General features: G+C 48.3%; 1 protein-coding gene across 1 annotated transcript in view; it reads right to left on the reverse strand.

Annotated features, from left to right (window-relative positions):
• Positions 1 to 14,260: 14,260 nt before the first annotated feature.
• The window catches only part of YJU2 (YJU2 splicing factor homolog), a 160,456-nt gene continuing 153,882 nt past the window's right edge, over positions 14,261 to 20,834 (reverse strand). The window contains exon 8 of the mRNA XM_082274385.1: positions 14,261 to 14,380. Within this exon, the coding sequence (XP_082130511.1) occupies positions 14,286 to 14,380 (95 nt within the window). The 3' untranslated portion in view covers positions 14,261 to 14,285. The remainder of the gene's footprint in view (positions 14,381 to 20,834) is intronic.

The raw sequence follows: 20,834 nt of genomic DNA on the forward strand, positions 1-20,834 counted from the left end.
TGTTTCGCACCCTGCCTATAATGGTTAATATGCCTGATCTTCGCATGTTTCACCGAAGGGTTATACAATTCATATGGGGGGACAAGAGGCTTAGACTGAACAAGTGCACTCTCTTTGCCCCGAGGCTGCGGGGGGGGGGGGTCTGGGGGTCCCGGATCTGGTGAAATATTATGTTGCTCAACTTACTCACCTGATCCGGTACCACTCACAAGACCCTCATCCAATTTGGATGCAATTGGAATCAGCGCACCTACCACATGTTCCAATCCACCACGTATTTTGGCTGCGGGCCAAGGATAGACCGGGGGTCCTCTGCCCCACCCTGTCCCTGTCCTTGGGGATATGGGATAGACTGTCAAAGACATTCCTTCAGGTCACCCCATGCTCCATTGGCTCCCCTCTTGGGCAACCCATTGTTCCCTCCGGGCCTCTGTCCCTCCGCGTTCAAATGGTGGACGAATAAGGGATTTTTTCGGTTAGCGGATCTGTGTGATCACAAGGGATTACTTACTAGAACTCAGTTGTGGGAGAAACTCTCTCCCTGAGGGAGAATACTACTGATACTCCCAGATTTCCCACTACGCAGGCTCCCTCAAGTGCACCTGTGACATTACCACCTCAACACCCATGGAGTACCTTTGCCGAACGATTGATAAGCAGAAGGGCTATATATCCACAATCTATAACATATTACACGAAGATAAGACTAAACTTCCTTATATGCGGAGGAGGATTTGGGGGAGGAACTAGATCGAACTGAATGGAACTCACTAGCTCAGCTTAACTCGAAATCTCTACTTAATATGCCTTTAATAGAAGCTAACTACAAGGTATTTTTGCGGTAAGATTGGGGGCTGCGGTTCGGGACGCCCCTCCCCACTGCTTTAGGGGGTGTGGCCAAGTGGGCACTGCCTTCCACACATGGTGGACTTTTGCGAAAGTCAGACGGTTCTGGATTTGCACATAGAATTTTATATATTCCCTAACACATATCAATCTGGTAAAATCTCCCCAACAGGCACTACTGGGCATTGAGGGGGTACCAAACATGATAAATGCCTTATAGCCTTTATATTTATAGCTGCCAAGATTGCAATAGTCCGCTCTTGGTGGACTCCGGTGGTGCCGATTGAGCTGCTTAAGGCCAAGCTGACCTGGATCATGATAAATGAGAGGATGATGGCGATGCTTCACGACAAAATGCACCTATTTGAGGAAACGTGGGACCCTTGGGTACAATACCTAGCTGGTCCTCCTTAGGTTGAGGAGGAACCGTTCCCACCAAGACCGTATAACTTGTGAGTGAACCCTGACTCCGGGGACACGAGCCTGGATACCTATCCTTTCACACCGCTACTACTTTCTTTCCACTATCTACTTCCTACTATTCTTCCCCCACCTTCGAATTGTTTGACACCATGAATCGGGTGTGGACGGACCACGATCGGTCCACAGTTTTTAGATTTCATGGCCTCTGCTAGGCACTCAGGCGGCGTCTCTGCGGAATCGCAGATGGCGGACGCCTCCCTAGATGATTGTGATGTAAAGGATTGGGGGGCGGGGGTGCTCTCTCCTTCGGTGCGCAGTAAGTTCCCATGGGGGTGCCGGAGGGGGTAGTGGGGTCCAGGCCGGCCAAAGTTGACCTATTGGGCATGGGGGGGCTACGCTTTTACTGCCGTTTGTGCTACTGTTCAACTATTTTCACTTCTATGTCAATTGGGTCTAGGACAATATCCCCCCTGGACATAATCCCCCCTGGACAACATCCCCCCTTTAACCCTAAGTCCAGGGGGATGTTTTCCAGGGGGAAATTATCCGGGGGGGATGTTGTCCCGGGGGGATGTTGTCCAGGGGGATGTTTTCTGGGGGCATATTGTCCGGGGGATAATGTCCAGGGGGATATTGTCCTGGTACCGTCAATTGTTCTGAGTTGAAAGTTTCATTTTCATTACTTTGTTTCATGGCGATGGTCCGATTGTACTTTGTACTCCTTTTCTTTCTTAAAAATCAATAAAAATATTGAAATCGAAATATAGGCACCACATTGGCCCTAGGCCAATCCAGTGGTACTATTCCAGTCCTTAAAGAGTCCCTAAAAATTAGAAACAAAGGCTTTGAAATTACAGCGCTCAATTCTTTTAGGATGCGTGGGTGAATGGCATCTGGTCCAGGCGCTTTATCCACCCTTATCCTGTCTAAATATTTCTGGACCATACCACTTTTGAGCCACTGTGCATCATTTGGGGCTGTGTCAATACCATCCTCATGTTCATGAGCTCCCCCATGCTCCTTTGTATACACAGAGCTGAAGAAAGTATTTAATAAATTTGCCTTCTCTTTGTCCCCAGTCACCTAATCCTGATTATTTTGTAAAGGGCCTACATGCTCGGACCTAACCTTTTTAATATTAATATATTTGAAGAATTTTTTGGGGTGTGTCCAATGATAGTGTTCCTTCATGTTTATATTTTTTTTAAAAGCTCTTTTCTTATTATTTATAGCCTTTTAAATGTATTACCCATGGAGCTATACTTTGCAGTGAGTTTGCATAAAGTATTTTTGAATATTTCCCATTTCTGTTCTGTGCTCATTTATGCCAATATTACCTCCCAGTCTAAATCCTGGAAAGCAGCCCTCATCCTTGGAAAATTTGCTCTCTTACAGTTAAGGGGTTTTATATTTCCTGTATGCGTTTTTTGCTTACAGCTAACATTAAATGAAATCATATTATGGTCACTGCTACCCAGATGTTCTTTTATATGAACATTATTAATAAGCTCTGCAGGGTTTGAGATTACCAGGTCCAACAGAGCATCATTTCTAGTGGGGGCTCAAATAAACTGTACCATAAAATTGTCTTGTAATCGGTTTATAAATTTGTGCCCTTTAACTGTTCCAGCAGTGCCATTACTTCAGTCAATGTCTGGGTAGTTAAAATTGCCCATTATCATCACTGTCCCAGCCCTTTCTATCTGTGCCAGAGTCTGCACCTCCTCATTAATATTGGGAGGTCTATAACAAACTCCAATGATAATCTTTGTATTACGCACACCCATGTACATTTCCACCCATACTGCCTCAGACTCATCACATCCTCCATTCACTAGGTCCCTTTTTACACTCACTTTGAGATCACTTCTCACATAGAGACAGACACCACCACCCCTCCGTTTTACTCTGTCTTTCCGAAAGAGAGCATAGCCAGGAATATTAACAGCCCAGTCCTGTAAAGAATGAAGCCAAGATTTAGCAACACCAATTAAATCATCGTTTTTCTCTTGCACCAGAGCTTCCAACTCACCTATTTTGCTTGGCAGACTTCTGGCATTGTTGAACAAACACTTTAATTCATTGTCACATTTTGCACACTTTTTTTGCATATTTTTAATTTTGGTACAAATAGTACCAGTTGTTTGTAACATGGGAACCCTCCTGTCCTCTGCCATAAGTCTGCCCCTGTCTTTCCCCATTCCACCCACCAATAGGGGCTGACCCCTGTCTGCCCCATTATAATCTAATTCACCACCTCGCCCCCCCCCCCTCAATCCTAGTTTAAAAACTCCTCCAGCCTTCCCATAAACCTCTCCCCTAGCACAAAAGATCCCCTTCCATTTAGGTGCCAACCATATTTAGCATATAGGTTGCACCCCAATGAAAAGTGAGCCCAGTGCTCTAAAAACCCAAATCCCTCCTTACACCAGTTCTTTAGTCATGCATTCAGCTCTCTAATCTCCCCCTGTCTTTTCTGTGTTGCGCATGGCACAGGCAATATTTCAGAGAATATCACCTTGGAGGTCCCTCCTTTCAACTTGCAGCCTAGTTCATTAAATTGGTTCTTAAGGAGCCTCCACCTTCCATATATTCTGTCAGTGGTTCCAATGTGGCTCAAGACAGCTGGGTCATGCCCAGCCTCTCCCAGTAATTAATCAACCCGGTCCACCACATGCCAAACCCTGGCACCAGGGAGACCGCAAACCATTTGGTTGAGGTGATCCTGGCGAGAAATTATTCTATCAGTCCTTCTTATAGAATCCCCAATTACCACCAACTGTCTAGGCCTACCTACAGTCCTCACCACCTCTACTAGACGGACTGCTCTCCCGGCTGTTAGGGATAGCAGTGACATCTAGGGCTGCCACTTCTTAGCTTGCCACCCCCACATAAATGAAATCCCCATGCTCTGCAAGTTAACAGTACATAAAAGATGCCTCCATCTTTCTCCCAACTACATTACCATTCTTAAAGAGTAATTCCACTTTTGTTGGAAAAAAAACAAAAAACATTCCCCTCTGGGTGATCTATGTACATTACAAGGATTTTAACAAACTTTGATGCAGATTCCTACCTTTTGTTATTCTGAAGAAATCCCGGTTTGTTCCTCTGTGCTTAGTGATTCTAATGTGAGTGGTTTCATAATTATATCGAAGGTGATAAACTCCGCGCTTAGGAATAATTTGGAGTGTGTGTAGACTGCAGCCTCCCTATAATATAGTCAATGACTATATCAAATGTGAAGGGGCAAGATAAGGGTATGGCGCTGCCAAATATAAATAAATGAATAGAGGTGGGACACCTTAATAAATAGATAGGAAATGAAGAAGGTATATGTACCAATGGATATACTGATTATATAAAATAAATAAATATATAAATGGTATAAATATGCTAAAAAAACAAATAAAGCAAATACAAGTGGCAAAGGGTTTTAGGTAAAGTGGTCAGGTGCATATGGATATGCCCAAAATATTAAAGTACAGAACAATATATAAAAGGTATAATAAAGATTTGCCAATAAGGTGATGAGTGCACAAATGAGATGGTAACCTTCAGTGGCAATAAGGTGATCAGTGACAATAGATTGGCAGCTGATAAAATAATAAACAAATAATAAAGTGGCCAGTGATATTTATTTTATATATTCAGTATATCCATTGGTACACCTAACTTCATTTCCTATCTATTTATTAAGGTGTCCCACCTCTATTCATTTATTTATATTTGGCAGCGCCATACCCTTATCTTGCCCCTTCATAATTATATCAGCTGTGGCAGCTGCAGGGCACTAATGAGGAAAACTGCTGCATCCCTTTAGACATATTCCTACTGGGAATATCTCACCAAAAATGACATTTTTGTTGCAGGGGATGCCAGAAATCCGACTTGTATCTTAGTGCAGACTTCTGGGAAAATCAGTAAGCCAATCACACAAGCAGGAAATTATGTTTTGGGGGTGTGGTCAATACACATTCTGTGTACAAAACAACTCCTGGTAGCCATATTGCATTGCATTTTCAGAAAATTACAACAGCAACAGCTGCAGATTGAAAAGTAAAGGTAATTTTTAATAACATTCAAATACAATACGATTTGTGTCACAATTGTATACGCTATATTCTTTTTTTCTTTGATCGCTATTCCCCCCCACGAAAGTGCAGTTACCCTTTAACAATACTAGCCACAATGACTATTGTGATTAGTAGGTACGTGTGGCACATTTCAGACTGCATCGAAATGTAGCCAAAATTACCTTAAAGTAGAACTAAAAAGGCAAAACATTGTGTTTTCATTTTGCATGGAAGAGAGGGTTATAACCCCTGTTCGTATTTCTTTTTTGGCCATCTATGTCCTTTTGGGGAGATTCAGCTTCACCTGCTTTCCCATAGCTAACACAGGAATGGAAAGTGTCCCCCAACTGGAAGGTTTCCCTTCTATCACTTTTCTGGGGGTAACCCAAAATTTTGAATTTTCTTTTACTTGCACTTATAATGGTAACTAGAACAAAATAAAAATTTTTGTAAGAACTTACCGTAAAATTATTTTCTCTGAGTCCTCTGACAGTCGCCGCCCACTCATACAGTCTTCACTACTGGGTATTGGTCTTATCAACAGGAGTAAGCTAGGCAGAAGATTTTGTTAGAAAACATTCACAAAACCTTGTATAGACACACCTACAGGGGGCTGTCCCTCTGTTCCAATATCCCCCCTGCTAGCAGCATTCCCAATTCAGTTTGGTAGCAAGCAGTATATAGGTCCATGAACCCCAAAAGAGGGGTGGGGGGCGGCGACTATCAGAGGACTCAGAGAAAATAATTTTATGGTAAGTTCTTACAAAAATTCTATTTTCTCTTACGTCCTCTGACAGTCGCCGCCCACTCATACAGTCTTCACTACTGGGATGTCCCAAAGCAGTGTAGATGTGAGGGGTGGGAATCGTAACCATCTAAAAGGCAACGCAGCACCCAGTTCAGAGAAAAGAACCTCATCTGAACCAGAAAGGTAAAACCTTGGGTAACAGGAAAGCTCAACAGGAGCGAACAAACCCAGAAAAGCAGAATAACCAAGGGGGAAAAACCCCAACAGGAGGGGACAGGCTAAAAAATGCCATGTCTCCCCTAAGGCACTGCCACACTCAGAACTTTGCGGCCAAAGGAGGCATCTGCCGATGCCAAAACATCAAGTCTGTAAAATTTTGTAAAGGTGTGCACGGACGACCAGGTCGCCGCTTTGCACACCTGGGACACCGACGCCTGATGGCGGAAGCCCCAAGACGCACTCACTGCTCTGGTAGAGTGCGCCGTGACAGGGAAGGGCGGAACCTGTTCCCTAAGTGAATAAGCCTGTACAATCGTCTGAAGGGCAGCCATACCCTTCCGAGGTCCCTCAGGGAGGACAAAAAGAGAATCCGACTTCCTGAAGGATTCAGAAGACAGGTAAACCCTGATCGCCAGGACTACATCCAAGGAATGCAAGGCAAACTCCTTAGGATGCTTAGGTTTCGCACACAGCGAAGGCAAGACAATGTCCTCGTTGAGATGAAAATCGGACACCACCTTTGGAAGGAAAGATTGATGAGGTCGCAAGACCACCTTATCCCTATGAACAACCAGATAGGGGGGAGCGACAAGACAGGGCCGCCAACTCCGACACTCTGCGAGCAGATGTGATCGCCACCAGAAAGGTGACTTTCCGTGACAGTGCAGGCAGAGGAATCTCACGGATGTTCTCAAAGGGAGGACGTTGCAAAACGGACAGAACCAAAATTCAAGTCCCAAGGAGGCAAGGGTGCCCTCCTAGGGGGAGCCAGATGACGCACCCCTTGAATAAAGGTGCGGATCAAGGAATTTGACGCCAAGGGGCGCTGGAAGAGAATGGCCAGCGCAGATAACTGACCCTTAATAGTGGTCAGCGCAAGACGCTGGTCCACACCAGATTGCAGGAAGGCTAACACCCTCACCACCGAAAAGGAGCGAGGATGGAAACCCTGCGATAGGAATAAGCGCCGAAGAGAAACCCCGATCTCTCAAGACCTGGCTTTCAACAGCCACGCCGTTAAAGCCAGCAACCGTAAAGCAGGATGGAAGATCGGCCCCTGAGACAGCAGATCGTCTCGTAATGGGAGCCACCAGGGAGGCTCGACGACCAGTTGTATGATGTCCGCGTACCAAGACCGGCGTGGCCAGTCTGGGGCCACTAGAATCACCAACCTCGGTTCTGAGGCTAACCTGTGAAGAAACCTGGACAGCAATTGAATCGGGGGAAGGCATAAATCAGGCGATACCGATGCCAAGGCACTACCAACGCATCCGAGGCGTCTGCCAGAGGGTCGCGTGTACGTGCCACGAACCTTCCCACCTTGTTGTTTAGCCGTGATGCGAACAGATCCACATCCGGGGAACCCCACCGCGCACACAGCATCTGAAACACCTCCGGGTGTAGGGACCATTCCCCCTGGTCCAGGGTCTGACGGCTCAGATAGTCGGCCTGCCAGTTCTTCACACCTGGAATGTGAACTGCCGAAATCACGGGGACCTGTGTCTCGGCCCAAGACAGAATCTCGGCCACTTCCTTGGCCGCCCCGGCACTCCTGGTGCACCCTTGGTGATTTATGTAAGCCATCGCAGTTGCGTTGTCCATCTGCACACGCACAGGGCGGCCCCGAAGATGAGCAGACCAACGGAGCAAACATAGTCTGATCGCTCGCAGTTCCAAGATATTGATCGACAGGGAGGATTCCACCTCCGACCACGTGCCCTGGGCAGACAAATTGCCCAGAACGCCCCCCTAGCCCGACAGGCTGGCGTCCGTGGTGACCACCATCCATGACAATGGAAGGATTTCCCTTATGTCAGAGCCGGAGACTGGAGCCACCACAGAAGATCCGCTCTGACTTGGTGTCTCAAAGAGATCCTCCGTTCCAAGGAATGAGGACGTCTGTCCCACCTGGCCAGAATCTCCGCTTGCAGAGATCGCGTGTGGAACTGTGCATATGGTATCGCCTCGAAGGCTGACACCATCAATCCCAGGGACCGCATGCAGGTCCTGAGCGATAAGGACTTGTTGTCCCTGAGGGACCTGACCTCGTTCTGCAGAGTCCAGAGTTTGTCCTCCGGCAGGAAGACTTTTGCCTGGGCGGAGTCCATAACCATCCCCAGGTAAGGGAGGCGAACAGAAGGAGACAATGTCGACTTTTGAAAATTGATGGTCACCTGAACTCCTGAAGCATCTGAACCGTGGTTGACAGATCTCGCAACAGAGTGGCACTGGAACTCGACCTTAATAGGAGATCGTCCAGATACCCACAGATTGCAATCCCCTGCGCCCGCAACAGGGCCAGGACAGGAGCCAACACTTTGGTAAACACCCTTGGAGCCGAAGCGAGACCGAAAGGCAACGTCACAAACTGATAGTGCTGCTCCGCGATTGTGAATCAGAGGTACCTCTGATGACCTTCGTAAATGGGGATGTGTAAATACGCATCCTTGAGGTCGATGGAAGCCAGGAAATCTCCCGGACTCAGGGAGGCCACCACCGATCGGAGGGACTCCATGTGGAATTTTTGAACCCGCGCAAAGCGGTTCAGAAACTAAGTCCAGAATTGGACGCACCTTGCCTCCTTTCTGGGCACCGTGAACAGATTCAAGTAAAAAACAGAAACTTGTCCCGATGTGGCACCGGGACGATCACCCCCTGGGCGAGGAGATCCTGGAAACGATCTGGGGTCAAATGAAGATTTGAGGGAAAGAATCCGTCTGTTGGGCATGATCGAAATTCGATCTTGTACCCTGACCGAATGAGTTCCTGAACCCATCTGTCCTGAACCTTGGCCAGCCAGGGCTCGGGAAAACAGCGCAGACGTCCCCCCACCCCTGAGACGGGTGAGGGCGCCCCTTCACGTCGAGGCGGGCTGGGCCACCGTGCCAGAGTGGGCGGCTTTTGATTTTCCCGCCCAAGGCTTCTTCTGGCCACCAGAAGCCTTGAAGGATTTGCCCTCGTCTTGTGCCTTGAAGGCACGAAAGGACCCCCATTAGGTTTAAAGGAAGGGCCCCGCTTACCGCGGAAAGACTTGCCCCTGGACACCTGGGGCAGCAGCGTGATTTTACCCCCACTGACCCCCTTCACCAATTCGTCCAGGGAGTCCCCAAAAAGGCGATTCCCTGCATAAGGGATGTCAGAGACCATCTTCTTGGAAGACTGGTCGGCCGACCAGCTTTTCAATCACACGATGCGACGGATCGTCACTGCGACTGCAGATAGGCGTGAGACTAAAGGGGCCTCATCCAAGGCCGCGTCACACAGGAATAGAACAGCCTGAATAATTTGGTCCACCATCTCCAGAGTAGCAGGAGGGGTGGAATCAGCCACAAGGGTGTGTCTTAGCACCTTAGTCCACTCCACCACAGCCTGAGAGACCATTAAGGAGGCGAACACAGGTTTCATCAAGGAACCTGCTACCAGATAGGAGTGGCGGGTAAGAGACTCCACCCGCTTATCCGCCGGGTCTCTAAACACCGGAGAATCCTCCGCAGGCATCAAAGTGGCTTTATTTAACCTGGACACAGTGTGGTCCACCTTAGGGGCCACAGTCCAGCGTGAATCCACCAGAGACGCAAAGGGATAATGGTACTGAAACCGCTTAGGCACCACAAAATTGCGCTTTAAATTGCGCCATTGTTCATTCACTGTTTTGTGAAACTCAGCAGGACAGGGAAACACCTGAACCGACTTCTGGGCTTTGCGGGTCCCAAAGGAAGAACGCTTACCCGGCAGGTGGAGCTCATCTTCTAAATGTAGCGTGTCTTTAACAGAGCTAATGAGCGCAGACATTGCAGCGCGTTCTCTTGCATCCTCCTCCTCCCCATCCGACTGAGAGGACTGAGACCCTTCAGGGGGTACACTGTCCGTGGCAACCATATCTGGGTCTGAATCAGAAGACTGAGAAAGCCTGGGCCTTTTCTTAGAAGCCCGCTCAGACATCAACAGATCCACTTTGGACGCTAAAGTCGTAAGTGCAGCAGTAAGTGAGACTATTGCAGAGGATTCAGGAGTACCTGAACCCTCCACCAGAGCTGGGGGGAATTTGCTATCCTGGGACTCCATCTGAACACTTAGAGATCAAAATGGCGCTGGCCCTTTGAATCGGCGATTACTGTGGTTCACACCGCAATGAATAACTAGCCTGTGCTACTAAGCACTGAAAAGTAATAACTGCCAGCAGAGATATAAACCAGAAAAAACAGCAGAAAAATCCCCCAGAAGTGTGCTATACTGTACCCATGCTGCCAGCTCGATCTGTGTGCCAGGAGAAAGAAAGGAAATGTCACTCCACTAGAGGCAGAACATAGTTCTGAGCCACAAGAAAATGGTTGCCAATGTAAGTCTATGGGGGAGGCTCAGAGAAAAAGGCTGCTGAGCACATTGAGGAAACACATTGCCCACACTAAAGATGGTGCCCGAAGGGCGCAAAGCATTACAGAAAATGGCTGCTGCCCTCACAATGAGGCCAAACAGCCTGCCCACACCTGAAATGGCGGCCCCGCGGTTTTACACCGATTGCGGCCCCCACAAGCATGTCTGTACCCCCAAAACGTTGCACAAGCACCACAGGGACCCCCGCAAACCTCCCGCACCGCGGCAGAACCGCTATAGCGCCCCCGCAGGGACCGGGAAGGGACACACGGGAACCGTACTGACAGACATGAGGGGAATATCACAGACTCCACATAGACTGCCATCCCCATAACAGAGGCCCCACATACACCCCCCCACAGATAATGCCATAGACAGAGGGGTAGCATGGTACTCACCGTCCAGTGAAACGTGGGTGCCGCTCTGTGACCGGAAGCCTCCCACTCCGCGTGGGGGTGCCGTCAGCCGAACAGGACGCTAGCAACATGCGGCGTACCGCAGTTGAGACATCCCAGCGAAGTAGCCACTTTGCAGACTTGTCCTTGAGGACAGGTAGTTTGCGAGGCCTGGGCGTACGCATAGCCTGCTAACGCTCGATGGCAGGCTGGGATTCCGTAAGGCTCTAGGACAACCAGTGCGATTCCCAGCTCCGCAAACGCTGTAGTCTTCCGAAGTCTGACTAACTAAGCGCAGGAACAAATAAAAAGCTATCAGTGTAAAGAAAAATCACTTTTTCAGAAATAAAAAATAAGAGGAAGAAGAAGAAAGGCTGAGACTGCAGCCACAGCCAAGGGAAGCCTGCCTACTCCTAACTAGGCAAAAGACAAACTGGATTGGGAATGCTGCTAGCAGGGGGGTATTGGACCAGAGGGACAGCCCCCCTGTAGCTGTGTGTATACAAGGTTTTGTGCATAGCTTACTCCTGTGGATAAGAACAATACCCAGTAGTGAAGACTGTATGAGTGGGCAGCGACTGTCAGAGGACGTGAGAGAAAAAGAGGGTGAATCTACCTAACAGGCAAACGCAGCAAAAAAAAAAAAAAACGGACCAGCGTTTTAATGCCTCTCCACTCTATCTAAAACGAAAATTATAAAGTTTTGCATTTAGTTGGTGGGTAGTTTTACAATACTACTTGATTACTCTACACCCTGGCTTCATTATATAGATGAAGCCAAACACACAAGTCTTGTCATCCCCAGTCCCTGTAGCAGCTCCTCTGCATTAAATATGTTTGTATACCAATCCATTTATCATAGTCCTTTGGAGTCAAGTGAGTACTTTGGTGTCTCAGCATTGTCCTCACCTGACTTGCTCTAACTTCCATGAATGGGTGCCGTTTATCTGAAAACCAATTCATTAGCTATAAATGGATTTCTGGGTAACCAATACCATTAATAAGAATCAGAGTGGGTAAAGCGAGGTCAATGGAGCGATTCACCAATGTCATTTTTCAGTACAGAGAATAAGGAAGAAAAAAAATCTTGTACAATTTTTTTTTTTTTTTTAAATGTTACGTTTTTTTTCCAGATTACTCAAAAACCCTAACAGCAAAATACACCAAACAATATGGGGAAAAAAAAAACACAAGGGAAAGGACAAAGTCCACATAAACAGTATGGCTCCATTCACATGGGTGTATCTACAGTGCCTTGCAAAAGTATTCACCCCCCTTGACCTTTTACCTATTTTGTTACATTACAGCCTTCAGTTCACTGTTTTGTTAGTCTGAATGTTATGTGATGGATCAGAACACAATAGTCCAAGTTGGTGAAGTGAAATGAGAAATGTATACATAAAACTATTTTTTAGAAATAGAAAACAAAAACATTGGCATGTGCGTATGTATTCACCCCATTTGTTATGAACCCCATAAAAAGCTCTGGTGCAACCAATTACCTTCAGAAGTCACATAATTAGTGAAATTATGGCCACCTGTGTATAATCTAAGTGTCACATGATCTGTCATTACATAAACACACCTTTTTTTGAAAGGCCCCAGAGGCTGCAACACCTAAGCAAGAGGCACCACTAACCAAACACTGCCATGAAGACCAAGGAACTCTCCAAACAAGTAAGGGACAATGTTGTTAAGAAGTACAAGTCAGGATTAGGTTATAAAAAAATTATCCAAATCGTTGATGATCCCCAGGAGCACCATCAAACCCATCATAACCAAATGGAAAGAACATGGCACAACTCTGACCAGTTTCCGCAGCAGGACTGGGAAACTGGTCAGAGTTGAGGGAAAGATGGATGGTGCTAAATACAGGGATATTCTTGAGCACAACCTGTACCACAACCTGTGCGTAATTTGAGGCTAGGACGGAGGTTCACCTTCCAGCAGGACAATGACCCCAAACACACTGCTAAAGCAACACTTGAGTGGTTTAAAGGGAAACATGTATAAATGTGTTCGAATGGCCTAGTCAAAGCCCAGACCTCAATCCAATAGAAAATCTTTTCACAAGCGCAAACTATCCAACTTGAAGGAGCTGGAGCAGTTTTGCAAGGAGGAATGGGCAAAAATCCCAGTGATGAGATCTGGCAAGCTCCTAAAGACTTATCCAAATCGACTTGGAGCTGTGATTGCCGCAAAACATGGCTTTACAAAGTATTGACTTTAGGGGGGTGAATAGTTATGCACATTTACTTTTTCTGTTATTTTGACCTATTTGTTTGCTTCACAATAAAAATAAATATAAACACATCTCCAAAGTTGTGGGCATTTTCTGTAAATTGAATGATGCAAATCTTCAAACAATCCATGTTAATTTCAGGTTGTGGGGCAACAAAAAATGAAAAATGCCTGGGGGGTGGGGGGGTTGAATACTTTTGCAAGGCACTGTATGTACACACATAGGGTGGCAAGGGGCATCTTCGACCACAAAGGATGCACAGTTTATCCGCGTGCAGACAGTGCCATTCATGTTTATTGGAATGCCGAGGCTGCACAGACACAGCCAGTTGTCAGAATGTGATATCGGTGCATGTGCACGTCCCTAAACGCACACTGTCTACATTCGGGGACATGCACCCACACCTGCATGGCTGTCAAATTGGGACCAGAAACTGTGTCCTTGCAGCTTCTGTGACCCCAATATACATGAATGGGACTGCCAGCACATGGATTGGTGGAATACCTTTGCATCAGTGAAGGTGAAGAGGGCCCTGCACGTGATGCATGTGAACGAGGCCTATGCCTTTGCTTGATCATGCTTTGCATGATATGTAAACAGAGGGGTGTAAAAAAATTTTTTACAAACAAAATGCATTTGATATGAGCAAAAGCTCAGAGAGTGTAATTCTGCTTTCATCATTGACTGCAATGTATTTTGCGGATACTGCAAAATGTCATTAAAATAATGAACTTTGGTGACATTTCAGAAAAGCAGTTTGTCAAATTATCTAATCCCCAGTGATCAGTAATGTATTGTAGGGGTTACAAGAGTTATTGTTATACCTAACAATTCCCAGAACAACTTTTTTGGATGGTAAAAACATTTGCTATACTGTATACCCTACAATTTTGGTTGAAAATAAAGGAAGAGGCATGGCTAGAACAGCATAATCCACAACTGCCCTAGTAATTTATTTTGTTTTAATTGCTGTCTTCACTATCAGAGTACATCCCCAGCAAAGACAGAGATGATGCTTTAGAAGCTGTTGGTACACTCGGGAGATCAGTGGAGTTACCTATAATAAAGAAATGAAAACATCAGCAAAACAAGCAATTATGAAAAGGCTCCCATTCTACACAAACATGTTTACAAAGAATGTAAAAGTTTTGCCTTTTGGAATACTTTTTTTAAAATCAGAAGAAAGTTTTATTTGAACATGCAAGTTGTAATGTACAAAAAGAAAGATAGAAATAACCAGCACTGAGTAACCAACAGCATTCTACCCCAATATCCTACTATAAACCGGTCTACTGGGGCCATGGCTGGTGCATCAATCCAACTTCCAAGTTCAGCATTTTTGAGTAGAATTGAAAAAACTGAATTTTTGTAAAATCTTACCGTAAAATTCCTTTCTCTGATTCCTCTGACAGTCGCCGCCCACTTCACCAATGGGGTATTGACCTCTTATCCATAGGAGCAAGCTAGGCATAAGACTTGTTAGAAACAAAGCAATTTACATAGACACACCTGTAGGGGGCTGTCCCACTGGTCTAATACCCCCCTGCTATCAACATTCCCAACTCAGTTTGGTAGCAAGCAGTTAGTCCAAAAGAACCCCACTAGAGGGGCGGCGACTGTCAGAGGACTCAGAGAAAGGAATTTTACGGTAAGATTTTACAAAAATTCCATTTTCTCTTACGTCCTCCGACAGTCGCCGCCCACTCATTCAGTCTTCACCAATGGGATGTCCCAAACCAGTGTAGACATGAGGGGTGGGAAGCGCAACCGTCACAAACGCAACGCAGCACCCAGTTCAGAGAAAGGAACCTTATCTGAGCAGAAAAGGTAAAAACTCTGGGTAACAGAAAAGCTCAACTGGAGCAAACAACCCAGGAAACAAATAAACAAAGGGGAAAAACAACCCCAACAGACAGGGACAGGCAACGTCCTGTCCCCATCAAGGCACAGAACTTTGCGGGCCAAAGGAGGCATTTGCTGATGCCAAAACATCAAGTTTGTAGAATTTGGAAAAGGTGTGCACGGACGACCAAGTCGCTGCCTTGCACACCTGGGCCACTGAAGCCTGATGTCGGAAGGCCCAGGATGCACTCACCGTCCTGGTAGAGTGCGCCTTGACAGGGAAGGGCGTAACCCGTTCCCTAATTGAATAGGCCTGTACAATCGTCTGTCTGATCCATTTTGAAATGGTTGCCGCAGACGCAGCCATACCCTTCCGAGGGCCCTCGGGAAGGACGTAAAGAGAATCCGACTTCCTGAAGGATTCAGTAGACGACAGGTACAACCTAATCGCCCGGACCACATCCAAGGAATGCAAAGCAAACTCCTTAGGATGCTTAGGATTCGCACACAGCGAAGGCAAGACAATATCCTCGTTAAGGTGAAAATCTGAACCCACCTTAGGAAGGAAAGATTTGTTAGGTCGCAAGACCACCTTATCCCTATGAACCACCAGGTAAGGGGAGCGGCAGGACAGAGCCGCCAACTCCGACACTCTGCGGGCAGATGTGATCGCCACCAGAAAGGCAACCTTTTGTGACAGCACAGGCAGAGGAATCTCCCTGATGTTCTCAAAGGGAGGACGTTGCAAAACGGACAGGACCAAATTCAGGTCCCAAGGAGGTAAAGGCGCTCTCCTAGGAGGAGCCAAATGATGCACCCCCTGAATAAAGGTGCGTATCAAAGAGTTTGAAGCCAAGGGGCGCTGGAAAAGGATGGCCAGTGCCGACAACTGACCCTTAATCGTGGTCAGCGCAAGACGCTGGTCCACACCAGTTTGCAGGAAGGCCAGTACCCTCGCCACGAAAAGGAAAAAGGATGGATGCCCCTGGACTCACACCAGGCAAAATAAGCCTTCGTATGGTAATAGATCTTACCGGACGAGGCCTTCCTAGCCTTAAACAGGGAAGGAATGATCGCCGACGAGAGACCTCGATCTCTCAGGACCTGGCTTTCAACAGCCACGCCGTTAAAGCCAGCGACTGTAAAGCAGGATGGAAGATCGGCCCCTGAGACAGTAGATCGTCCCGTAACGGGAGCCGCCAGGGAGGCTCGACGACCAGTTGCATGATGTCCGCGTACCAAGACCGGCGCGGCCAGTCCAGGGGCCACCAGAATCACCAACTTCGGTTCCGAGACCAACCTGTGAAGGAACCTGGACAACTGAATCGGGGGGAAGGCATAAATCAGGCGATACTGATTCCAAGGCACCACCAGCGCATCCGGGGCGTCTGCTAGAGGATCGCGCGTTCTTGCCACGAACCTTCCTACCTTGTTTAGCTGGTATGCAAACAGATCCACATCCAGGGATCCCCATCTCGGACACAGCATCTGAAACACCTCTGGGTGTAGGGACCATTCCCCCTGGTACAGGGTCTGGCGGCTCAGATAAATCGACCTTCCAATTTTCCACACCCGGAATGTGAACTGCCGAAATCGCCGGGACGTGTGTCTCGGCCCAAGACAGAATCTTGGTCACTTCCTGGGCCGCCCGGGCACTCCTGGAGCCCCCTTGGTGATTGATGTAAGCCACCGCAGTGGCGTTGTCCGTCTGCACCCGCACAGGGCGGCCCCGAAGATGATCCGACCAACGGAGCAAGCACAGTCTGATCGCTCGCAGTTCCAAGATGTTTAATCGGCAGGGAGGATTCCTCCTCCGACCAAGTGCCCTGGGCAGACAGAGTGCCCAGAACGCCACCCCAGCCCGATAGGCTGGCGTCCGTGGCAATCACCGTCCACAACAACGGCAGGAAGGACTTCCCCTCCGTCATAGCCGGAGACTGGAGCCACCACAGAAGATCCTCTCTGGCTTGGCGACTCAAAGATATCCTCTTTTCCAAGGATTGAGGAATCCTGTCCCACCTGGCCAGGATCTCTGCTTGGAGAGATCGTGTGTGGAACTGTGAAAACGGTATCGCCTTGAAGGCTGACACAATCAATCCCAGGGACCACATGCAGGTCCTGAGTGACGAGGATTTGCTGTCCCTGAGGGACCTGACCTCGTTCTGCAGAGTCCGGAGCTTGTCCTCCGGCAGAAACACTTTTGCTTGGGCGGAGTCCAGGACCATCCCCAAGTAAGGGAGGTGAACAGAAGGAGACAAAGTCGACTTCTGAGCGTTGATGGTCCACCCGAACTCCTGGAGCATCTGAACCGTAGTGGACAGATCGCGTAGCAGGCTCTGACTGGCACTCGACCTTAACAGGAGATCGTCCAGATATCCCAAGATCGCAACTCCCTGCGCCCGTAGCAGGGCTAGAACAGGAGCCATCACTTTGGTAAACACCCTTGGAGCCGAAGTGAGACCAAAAGGTAACGCCACAAACTGATAATGTTCCTCCGCAATTGCGAATCGGAGGTACCTCTGATAACCCTCGAAGATGGGGATGTGTAAATACGCATCCTTGAGGTCGATGGGAGCCAGGAAATCTCCCGGGGTCAGGGAGGCTACCACCGAACAGAGGGATTTCATGCGGAATTTCTGATCCCGCACGAAGCGGTTCAGAGCTTTCAAGTACAGAATTGGACGTACCTTGCCCTCCTTTCTGGGCACAGTGAACAGATTTGAGTAAAAACCCCCGAAATCTGTCCCGATGCGGCACCGGAACTATCACCCCCTGGGCGAGAAGATCCTGAACCGCCCGATGAAGATCTTGCAAACGATCTTTGGTCAAATGAAGATTTGAGGGAAAGAACCTGTCTGCTGGCCGAGAAAGGAATTCGATCTTGTAACCCGATCGAATGACTTCCTGAACCCACCTGTCCGGAATCCGGAGCAGTCAAGGTTCGAGAAAACCGCGCAGACGTCCCCCCACCCCTGGAACGGGTGAGGGCGTCCCTTCAGGTCGAGGCGGACTGGGCAGCCGCGCCAGCTTGGGCAACTTTTGACTTGCCCGCCCAAGGCTTCCTCTGGCCACCATGAAGGGTTTCCCCTTGTCCTGTGCTTTGAAGGCACGAAAGGACCCCTGATTTGGTTTAAAGGAAGGGTCCCGCTTAACGCGGAAAAACTTACCCTTGGGATTCTGAGGCAGCAGAGTGCTCTTGCCCCCAGTGACTCCTTTAACTAATTAGTCTAGGGAGTCCCCAAAAAGAAGAGTCCCCGCATAAGGGATGTCAGACACCGTCTTCCTGGAAGTCTGGTCAGCCGACCAGCTATTCAGCCATACCAAGCGACAGGTAAGCACCGCGACACCAGATAGTCGTGCGGCTAAAGGGGCCTCATCCAAGGCCGCGTCACACAGGTACAGAACAGCCTGAATAATCTGGTCCACCATCTCCAAAGTAGTAGGAGGAGCAGAATCAGCCACGAGGGTGCATCTGAGCACCTTGGCCCAATCCACCACAGCCTGAGACACCATGACGGAGGCGAAAATAGGTTTCAGCAAAGAACCCACCACCATATAGGAGTGGCGAGCAAGAGATTCCATCCGCCTATCCGTGGGGTCCCTGAACACCGGAAAATCCTCCGTGGGTACAAGAGTGGCCCTGTTCAACCTGGACACTGTGTGATCCACCTTAGGGGCCATGGACCAGCGCGAATCTGTAGGAGACGCAAAAGGATAATGGAGTTGAAACCGTTTCGGTACCACAAAGTTGCGCTTCAAATTGCGCCATTGTTCGTTCACCGTTTCGTGAAACTGGGTTCTATGGGTCCCAAAGGAGGACCGCTTACCCTGAAGGTTGGGCTCATCCTCCAAATGCAGTGTATCTTTAACAGCGGTAATGAGCGCAGACATAGCAGCGCACTCTCTGGCCGTCCCAGGGGGGGAATCATCCCCCTCTTTGTCCTCCCCCTCCCCTTCAGACTGGGAGGAGTGAGACCCTTTAAGGGGCACACTGTCTATGGCAACCATGTTAGACTCTGAATCAGAGGAGTGAGAAAACCTAGGCCTTTTCCTAGAATCCCGTTTAGCCATCAACGGATCCACTTTGGACGCTAAAGTCGCAAGTGCAGCAGTTATCGCGGATGATTCAGATGTACCTGAATCATCCACCAAAGCTGGGGGGGGGGGGGAATTTGCTGTCCTGGGACTCCATAAAAACTTTTATGGCGCTGGCCCTTTAAAACGCAACGGCGGCGATCCCACCGCAATGCACCGCTAATAGGGACTAGACTGACAAACCCCTCAGGCAGGAATAGAACTGATAGCCAAGAGAGATTACCCAAAAAACCGCAAGAACAGACCCCCAGGAGTGTAACCACGCTGGCTGACGATCCCTCTGTATGAGGAAAGGAAGTGATGTCACACAGCTAGAGGCTAAACAGGACACAGGCTAAGGGAAAATGGTTGCCCATAAAAATCAATGGGGGGCTCCGGGAAAATGGCCGCCGAACAGGTGTATAAAGCCCAGCTGCCACACACAAGATGGTGCCTGAAGGGCGCGATACACTAGCAAGGAAAATGGCTGCTGAAGTGCCCACAGTGAAGCCAAAACAGCCGCCCACACCCAAAATGGCGGTCCCGCGGTTTTTCACCGCTGTGGGTTGCCTACACATGTCTGTACCCAGCATTGCCACAGTAGTGTCACCGAGGTTAGGGACCCCAATAAACCCCCACAGAGCGTCCTGGACGCGGTAAAGCCCCCGCAGGGACCGGGAGTAATGCGAGCCCCAGACACAAAGACATGAGGGGATAACACAGACCTAACAGACTGCCATCCCCAGACAGAGGCCCCACACAGAATGTACTCACTGTTCCATGATGGCGTGGGCGCCTCTCTGCAGCGGGAAGCCTCCCACCCCAGGTGGTGGGGGTGCCGTCAGCCAAACAGGACTCTAGCAACGCACGGAACCGCGGTTGAGACGTCCAAGCGAGGTGGCCACCTCGCGGGCATTCGTCCCTGGGGACAGGGACAGGTCGTTTGCGAGGCCAGGGCATACGCATAGCCTGCTAAACGCTCAATGGCGGGCTGAGATTTCATAAGGTCCTCTGTCCTGGGACACCAGGACGACCAGTCTGACTCCCAGCTCCGCAAACGCCGCCGTCTTCCGAAGATCCAACTAACTAGCGCATGAACAAATAAAAAGCTAGTAGTGCAAGAAAACACTTTGCATAAAATAAAGTAATAAAAAACAGAAGAAAGGCTGAGACCGTAGCCCCAGCACAGGGATAGCCTATCTTACTCCTAACTAGGCAGAAGACAAACTGAGTTGGGAATGCTGATAGCAGGGGGGTATTGGACCAGTGAGACAGCCCCCTACAGGTGTGTCTATGTAATTGCTTTGTTTCTAACAAGTCTTATGCCTAGCTTGCTCCTATGTATAAGAGGTCAATACCCCATTTGTGAAGACTGAATGAGTGTGCGGCGACTGTCAGAGGACGTAAGAGAAAACTAATTTAAATAGCCATTAATGCGTTTCACTGCTTTTGTGGTAAAATTATAAAATCAAGAAATATACAGCTAAATCTTTTTAAAAAAAAATGGATTTTTTTTCTTACCATAAAATCCTTTTCTCTGATGTTCATTGACGGACACAGCTCCATATCTTCTTTGACCCTTGGGTTATGCTGCT

Source organism: Pelophylax lessonae (genome assembly GCF_965119305.1).
Source record: "Pelophylax lessonae genome assembly, chromosome: 1".
Taxonomy (NCBI): Eukaryota; Metazoa; Chordata; class Amphibia; order Anura; family Ranidae; genus Pelophylax; species Pelophylax lessonae.